Source organism: Dreissena polymorpha, chromosome 9 (assembly GCF_020536995.1).
Source record: "Dreissena polymorpha isolate Duluth1 chromosome 9, UMN_Dpol_1.0, whole genome shotgun sequence".
Taxonomy (NCBI): Eukaryota; Metazoa; Mollusca; class Bivalvia; order Myida; family Dreissenidae; genus Dreissena; species Dreissena polymorpha.
The window spans coordinates 6,443,304-6,452,447 of record NC_068363.1 but is presented as its reverse complement, the minus strand read 5'-3'; the positions used below and the strand labels follow the sequence as shown (position 1 = coordinate 6,452,447).

At 35.5% G+C, this 9,144-nt stretch overlaps 1 protein-coding gene across 7 annotated transcripts in view; it reads left to right on the top strand.

Moving 5' to 3' along the window:
- The first annotated feature begins 5,515 nt into the window (after positions 1 to 5,515).
- Positions 5,516 to 9,144, top strand: part of LOC127845494 (transcription factor E2F5-like) — a 43,671-nt gene continuing 40,042 nt past the window's right edge. For 5 of the 7 annotated variants that reach the window (XM_052376443.1, XM_052376445.1, XM_052376444.1 and 2 more), the window contains exon 1: positions 5,516 to 5,824. In XM_052376443.1, the coding sequence (XP_052232403.1) occupies positions 5,687 to 5,824 (138 nt within the window). In that variant the 5' untranslated portion in view covers positions 5,516 to 5,686. The remainder of the gene's footprint in view (positions 5,825 to 9,144) is intronic. The other 2 variants (XM_052376448.1, XM_052376449.1) reach the window with 2 other exon arrangements.

Genomic DNA, 9,144 nt, shown 5'->3' with positions numbered 1-9,144 from the left:
CCTAAAAAAAACAGAAACAATAATTTATTTTCTAGAGTTTCATTATTCCCTTAGTTAAAGATGTCCATGTTCGAACACTCGGGCGATTATAATATTCTGAAACATGATAGGAAATCAACATTTGGAGAGTGCGTGTTGATTGGATTAAGGACACAATCCCGTAAAAAATACGTTTTAAGATTAATTTCTATAAGCGGATATCAATTTAAAAGGCAAAGGTCATTGACTGCAATAAAAAATGTATGTTCCAGATAAAAGACAAAAGATCAATTACATTGCTACACAGTATTAAAAAATAAATTGAACAAGCGGCTTGTCACAGACAAGCCCACAGTCTCCTCACAGAATAATTATGTCGGGGTTAAAAAGGCTCTCCATACGTTTCACTGACCTTGCTCAAGTGCCTTTGAGTTATGACGGGGTGCATATTTAAATATTCGATTATTTATGTAACTAAATCAACCACAATTTTAGTCAGAAGAATTCAAATGAAACAAGTGCTCTGCGGTCGGAGACATATGCCCCCCAACAGGGTAAGTGACCCCAATTTCAATAGGGGCAATCCACTGTCCAAGGCCAATGCTAATGTGAAGAATCAAGCCAATTGGCCAAATCGTTGATGAGTTATTGATCGTAAAAAACTTTAACACCTATTGTGAAAGTGGCCTTGACCTTTGACCTAGTGACCCCTATTTCGATAGGGGTCATCTACTGCCCAAGGCCAATGCACATGTGACGTATCAAGTCAATCGGTCAATGCGTCGACGAGTTATTCATCGGTAACGATGTTCACACTTAGTGTGATAGTGACTTTGACCTTCGACCTAGTGACCCCAATTTCGATTGGGGTTATCTACTGTATAATGCAAATCTACATATGAAGTATCAAGCCAATCGGTTAATTGGTTGACGAGTTTTTGATCGGAAACGAACTGGTCTACCGACATTCAGACTGGTAGACCAGCAAAACAATAGTTTCTCTTCTTTTTCGAAGAGGGGCATACTAACGTGCATATTCATCTTATGACCATCTATCCACATGCCGATTTTTATCAACTTAATCTTAAGACATTTTTAGTTGCCGCAGGATTCAGCTTTTAGTTATCACTTATTTGACTACCCAAACAAAAATTGTTGTCGGACAAAAACTGAATCAATGCGCATAAATTCCCACATAGTTCTTTATCCAAATACTAAGTTTCATTAACTTAGCTTAAGCACCTCTTGATTATCTCATAATTCAGATTTTTCGGACGGACAAACAGGCCGACATATATACGGATAAAACTTAAAAAACTTGCATTTTCCCCATACGGGCATCTATGTTAGTTGAGAGAGGAATACAAGTATCAAGTTTTGTTTGGGTCGCATTGGAAAGCTTACATCCCACAAAAAATGAAATCTTCGATTATGTGGGATACCTGTTTAGTGTGTACACTCATTTTTAGAACCTACGCAAAGCGTTCAACAATGATAACTGATGAAGATGCACTAAAAGTTTATACTGTTCCAAAATATAAACAAGTACTGAATCAATCTTGATACATCGACGTTCTCCGGAATCCTCCGTAAGTTTATGCAATAAATCATGAATTAGTATGGACACCTGATCACAGATTAAATTGTGACAATTTAGTTTTGGCAAAGGATAGATGAGAAGACAGAAGGTCTTGTTTTCCGACTAGATTGTGAATAATGCATAAAGAGTATGACGCTTTTTGAGTATGACATATCAAATAGAAACTCCAGAAACTATATCCGCAGATGCATACGTTTTATATCCACTCATTGTATAATAGAACTACGAAAATAAAGGATTAAAACTAACAGCATCGCTTTGTAACGTAATTACAAAGCATTGGAAGTTTAAACCGGTTAGAGGAATTGCCGAACCTCACATTAACCCATAGTTAATCATCAAACAACCGCGCGTTTAAAACGATTATTTTGTTCAAAAGTACCCATACAGACAGAAAATTTTAACATTACTGCCAAATCGTGACTTATCATTTACTCTTATCGAATACGACCACAAAGTTTTAGAAAAATAGTGTCGTAAGTATCGGAAATCTATTAAAGCTATTAGGGAATAGGTGTTTGAATTATTAACATAAACACAATATGAACCATCTATAAAAAAAAACATTTAATCATCAAGTGCGCTGTATCTTTAAAATATGGTCATAAAAACTTATTGCAAGAAAGATAATAGATGTATTTCATCCACATAACAAACAAATAGTTCTACTGATTTCAGCCTCCGATATTTAGGGATACGTTCAACAGCACTCACACAGCAGAAATCAAACTGTTGTTGTATTGAAAATAGCAAACATTGAAACTCCAGCAACTCTATCTGGAGAGAAATATTTTGTATCCACTACTGGTTTAACAGAACACCAATTTAAACATTTATGAGCGTTCTGAGAAAACTGGGCCAAATGCATGTGCGTAAAGTGTCGTCGCAGATTAGCCTGTGATGTCCGCACAGGCTAATCAGGAACGACACTTTCCGCCTTAATTGGATTTTTGCTAAGAAGAGACTTCATTTTAATGAAAAATGTCATAAAAGCGGAAAGTCTTTTGAGAGATAAAGCATATTCCAATGCAAGCATGTTACTGGGCATCAGACGCTCACTTCGAGGGGAAGCTGCTGATATGGTCATGAGATTAGTGGAAGAGGCAAAAATACAAGATATTCTTGATTTGTTTCAAAGTAGTTTTGGCAATATAGAGACTCCCGAGTCAATTCTTAAGAAATTTCATGCCTGTGAACAAGGTGAGAATGAGCCTGTGGTCAATTATGCTAATAGAGTAGAGAAACTATTTTCCAGAGCTGTAGAACTGGGAGCCCTTCATAGAACTCAGCAGATTTTACTTTAAAGTGTATTCTATGAGGGTCTGAATGTTGAAATGAAAATCGCATCTGCTTTCAAATTTGAAACAACCTCTGACAACAACAAATTTAAAGGAGAAATAAGGAAATTAGAGTCTGAATTGCAGAGTAAAAAGCCCAAATCCAAACAATGTCAGGCGGCTACCGCACATGTCAAACCAGAAAAGTCAGAATTAGGTGAAATTAAGACTTTACTTGAAAAAATGAATAGCAGAATTGAAGTATTGGAGAAAGAAAGAGAACAGTACCAGATAAATACAGTACAGCCACAACAAGGAAATGACTATAGGGTACACCAACAGGGAAATGAATATGCAGGTAATTCAGGTACTTATGCTAAAGGGATGAACCAAGGGTTTCGCTTAACAGGAAACAGATGACCTAAACATTTCCGTAGTGCAAAAGGAAGATTTCAAGAGCGACGACCATACAGGGGACATGGCAGAGGAAACAATAGCTATAGACCAAGAAGGCCATTAGGCAGTAATACTTTTAGAGAGAAAAAGCCGACAACGACCAATTTAGCGTTAAAAATGACGGGTACGTTTTAGTGTATTTATTACCGTACCCGGGGTACATTCACGTATACTTAAGAGTACCCGCGTTCATTTAAGTAGTACCCGAGCCGAAAATGACCAATCGAGCGTTATTTATCGAAATTAAACCATCCGTGTTGTGTTTTTTTTACGAAAATACAGCAGATCGTCAACGATAGGGGCCATGTGGTTGGAAACATATATTCCATTACATGTGTATTTAGATCGTATTTAAGTTTAATTGTAGCATAAGAAAATAAATGTTTTCACTTGTACCACCAATGCTAGTATACAACGCAGTATTAGGTGTATGCGTTATATAATAGTGGCATTTGTAGAAATAGTCATAGTAGCAGGATTCGCCAAAACCGTCGGTCCGCCGGTCCTGACCGGCAAATTTTTCTCTGGACCGACAAGTGATTTAAGATAATCGGTCCGACTGACCGACACAATCTGATGAAAAATGGTTTCAAAAAGATCACTCAAATTGTATAATGTGCTATTGGATTAATAGAAGGTAAATGCTTTTTGTTCAACTTCTGTCAACATCGTTTTTTCTTACCTTCATTTTGATGTTTAAAGTTGGATTAGAATTGACTATCACATCCGAGTTCCAAATCAATGGTCTTTGTTAAAAAAAGCAACCGAGTGCGTCCGCCATTTTGTTTGTTCCATTTAATTTCTCCACAACAAAAACAGCATGAAAACTTGTTTCAACAGGCATTTGTGAGCATTTCTGTTAAATAGTTTCATTATTATATTGTTCTGGGAAAGATATATTCTAATTTACATTCCAACAATTTCTGAAATCAAAATGAGATTTTTCACCCGATGTACTATATTTCGGATATTTTAAAATTCGGACATAGGGATATTTATGTGTTGATTTGTTGTTGATAGTTTGTAGCAATATGTTTTGTGTTATTTCAGACAACAAGAATGAATGGTGGTAATTATCATGAGCCTTTCTATCAAGAAATAGGTGTGAAATACATTCATTTAATTGAATCTGGAAATCAACCACCTCAGCTAAGAGAAAAAAAATTACCAATATGTGTTGTTTTAGACCTTGTGAATTGGCTAATAAACAAAATTGAAGTCATCCAAAGTAGTGTGAATGGGTGTGTGCATTTAAGTTAAACTTGATTGGATGTCACCCTAACTTTTCAAGAACAAGGATTTGTAGAGCTGTGGAGGCTTAAAAACAGTTTGACAAAAAGAAGTCTAAAAAGTATGCCTTTGGTTTATATGTGGTTTATAATTAATATAATAATTGTTTAATTATATCGACATTGGACATGTTTTTATTGTATTTTAATGTGATAAAAACCAATAAACATCTAAATGGTACTTCTTTTGTTGTGATTTACTGTTATAGTTTAGTCGGACAGTGGGACTGACAGAAACTGTTTCGGACTGACAAAAATTTCAAGTCTGTCAGTCCGAATGACTGACAGATTTTTCAAGTTTTGGCGAACCCTGTAGTAGCAATGAATTATTTTTCAGAATTTACATTTAAGGAGAACATGTGTATATACTCTTTTTTTCAGTCCACATTTTGTATCGTTCATGAAGTCCCCGCCATGAATGGGTTCTCTGAGGGCATAAGCGATAAGAATCAATCAAGGTGCATCACCTAAGATAGATGCATGGATACAATTTATCATCAGTTTTAACGTTGTGATAACATTTAAGACCCTTTAAAGCAGCCGAAAATGCCAGGGACCTATTCAAAAATGAGGTCCCTGAAATTACACAAAGCTTCAATTAGTATGCATCGAATACTGAAACCTCAGGTTTCTATGCAAACCCTCGCCTGAGTCATAATTTAAGATTATTAATAAAGCAGGACAGTGTATTTGCCTTTCTTCCCCAGGCAATATCTATAATAATAACAAAATCAAGGGGAAAAAAGACATAAAAATGCTTTTGCATGTGCCCTTCGAGAGCAAACGCTTGAATGCTCGATGCATTCTCCTAACAGAATTGTCGCTCGTGCCTCAACATACATGTAATGAACCGCAGTGTAAGAGAGAGTGCTCGATGATTTAACTTGAGAGTGTAGTGTCTGACCCACAGGAAACGCACTACCCATAATTCAACTTTCAAAATGGTACATGAGCGGAATGCAGTTATTGAAACGTCAAGTTTACATGAATATTTAGAAATTTAAAACAATTGCATGATAGCATACGTGTCATTTCAGATATATTTTCAAATAATAGATCGAATGGTGTAAGCACCAGCCTCAAAGATGTCCGGTTTCCACGCAATGCAGCTAGACAATGCACCCGAGTCATCGAATCGTCACGAGAAAAGCTTAGGGTTACTGACAACTAAGTTTGTGTCACTCTTGCAAGAGGCAGAAGACGGCGTGCTCGACTTGAAAGTTGTAAGCACTGTATATTATTAGCCTATATATACTTATGCATGAATTATTTTGCTGTAATACTTTGTTGAAATGTTAAAAATAAGCAACAACCACTGTCGCTTGATTGGTCATTGTCGGGTCGTACTACTTATACTGCAACATAGTTCTGGCTAGCATAACTTTAAATGTCGCTTTTATGATTTTTGACTGGCGCGACTTTATAGTTATGGACCAACCCCATTAGGAAAGTCAACCAGAAATTCCCGAAAAGTTGACAGTTAATAAATACCGGTCCAAAACAGCTTTTAAATGCAGTTATTGTCCCAAATCAACCACTTGATCGGAAAGATTGACATTTTTTACATTTAACTGATATAATCTTTCACAAAATACTATCTTAAACATTTAAAATTTATCTATTCTGCTTTTACATATCGAGAAAAACAGCGATGTGTCAGACTTACTTGAAATGCAAATCTCCCGAGATTTCACGGTCATATGACGTTATTTCTATTTTTAGTACACTACGCGACCCGTGATTTTTGCCTTATTTGCGAAGTCAAGGCGGGCATTTTGCTTTTTGGGTGGAAAATCACCGCGATTTCACGTGACTCATCACTCCGACGTCGCGCGAGAGCAAGATAATCTTCGCGCTAAATCCCCTCAATCTTGTGGTGATACGCTGCGATTCGCCGCAATTCGCCGTGATAGCAGTGGATATCGTTGACATCGATGATTCGCCAATTCATGCATATAAACCGAATCGTATCGATAAATGTATACATAAGGCTTTTTTAATGTTCACAATTATCAAATAGTCCAACATAATTGCAACATCACTTCCGAAAAATAATCTTAACCATATATGTCGGTAAATATGTTTGAGAATTTCATTAACAACTATATGACTACGCCATTTTTAAGAAGTGTATAGTGCATAATGTGGAACACAGCTTTCATTGGACGAGCGTATTTAAATTTAGATCGAATGCAATACGATCTTACATAAAAAAAAACGTTTTATTGCGTCATACGCCTTCATGTAAAAAAACGTTTTCCTCCTGGAAATTGTGCTATTAATGCATAATATTATCAAAACATTTTTTCGACAGGTAAAGCGTTATAACAAATTAAGATACAATTCAAAACAATTATACCATAAAAATTAATGTTCCGTTAAATTCCCAAATAAGAATAATAATTTATAATCCGAAACACACTTCCGATTTTTTAATGTTAACACGACGTTCACAAATGCTTCCAATATAGCCATCATGTATATTTCCCGACAAGAGAGCGCGAAAATTATGCGTCAATGTACAAGGTCAAGGTAAAGAGTGTGCAAGTATTGATTTTTTATACAAACTGCGTAGCGCAGAGAACATTGAATTCTGTTGATTTCGGTTAAATGTTTCTTTGGTATTTTTAAATCAGTTATATCGACAAAAATTTGATATTTCTTTTAAAGTCATATCAAATCAAACACGCTGTGTCCGTATCGTTACTGATAGAAGTAAAACATAATACCTTGACGTGTATAGTTTTTTTGTTGTGAGAGACCATCTGAGTAAACGCCGAAAAATATATACAAACTGTTATTTTTTGTCAATGCCCTTTGATCCATTATCGCACTTAATTGGCAGCGCCATCTTGTTGTTTCTGTGATTGTCACATCTTTTCACAGTTTGAACACGTACAAAGAGTGCCAATTAGACACTAGAATAAACACTATCACCCGCTGGACAGAACACAATAAATAATCAAATGTTGTGGGTTTTTTGTTTTGGACGTGAAAACCGAGAGATATGCATGTACATTATACATCATCATATGTATTTAACTTTGCGAATGCTTAGTGCTACGTTGATATACTCGTTTTTTTTTCCAGCAAAACAAACACAATGTTTAATGGCTTTAATATATAGGTATATAACACAATATCATAATAACATGTACTTAAAAATAGAACAGTAATGTATTTCCGATTTCCGGCTTATCAAGCATTGTGAATGTATGTACAACGCTCGGAAAGTAACGCGAGTAACACGAGTTATCCGCATTGGAGCATTTAACAGAAAATAAATAAGTATAGCATAATCTAGTCCAAATAATTAGACATAATCTACCGATTACATTTAAACTTTAAATGAAAGTGTTACTTAAACAATGTTCCGTGCCTTAAGGCGCGAATATTTTGCTAAACACTGTTAACAAAAGGGCTACACGTTATAATTCTTAATGAAATGCTAAAATAAGTATTAACATAATAAATAACGTCAATTAACACACATGGTAAGATCAAAGTTATGTCATATTTCACGTAAATTACCAAATTAGTTTCGTCTAAATCAAATACCATGTATAGAGAAACAAGGTATTTATAACCGACCATTGACGAAACACTATGCAACTTTCAATTTACACAGCGCTACGCTACATGTATATGGCAACAATATGGAATTTGAACAGTGGTAGTGTTTTCCGGCCTGGAATATAATTGATTGTAAGTGTTAATAAACATTCTGCTAATGCAATTAGTTAAATAATGTTTACATGTTAAGTTCAATAATTATTGCATGATCATTCTGCGCTGTTTTATTAATTTGGAGCCGTTAAAGCTTCCGACATTTCTTCATCAAGTTCATGTCGGAACAGGAGTATTTAAGCTAATTGTATACAACAACAACAAAAGCTTTATTATTGCAATGTATAATGTAAGTGTATACATATTTGTTACATGTAATGTAGTGTAACCCTCAACGTAAATCGCTTAAAAAGGGGAATCACGGCGGTACGCGGTGATTTGCGCTGATTCGCACTGATTGCGCAACAGCGAGATACATCACGCGACGGTCGCCGAGACATCACCCAAATTTTCTTGTCGCTCGGAAACACCGCGATTTGTCACGTTGCATCGATTGCGGTGATGCGAGAATCGCGGCAAAAATCACGGGTCGCGTAGTGTAACATACCATGTGCTCAAGTGTTTTCAAATTCAGAATGACATTTCCCGGTATTTTAGATTATTCTTGCTTGTTTTGTAAACAAATTGTAGTGTAAATACAAACTCAAAGTAAATATTATTTAAAACTACCGGATTCACGCTGAAATCAGTCTTATAATCCCAGGGTTTTTTCTCCACTTTTTGGGAAGATAGCCCATGGCTTTGGAATTGGGAATTTTATCGGTATTTTCATGAAATTGGGAAAATAAATTCATTAGCCTTTTTTTCCACACGAAAAGTCCACTGATTAGGGAAATACTAAATTTGATTTAACTCTTTATAATCATTCAAATTAAAAGAAAAAATCATATAAAACTTTATTAGATGTAATTGAATT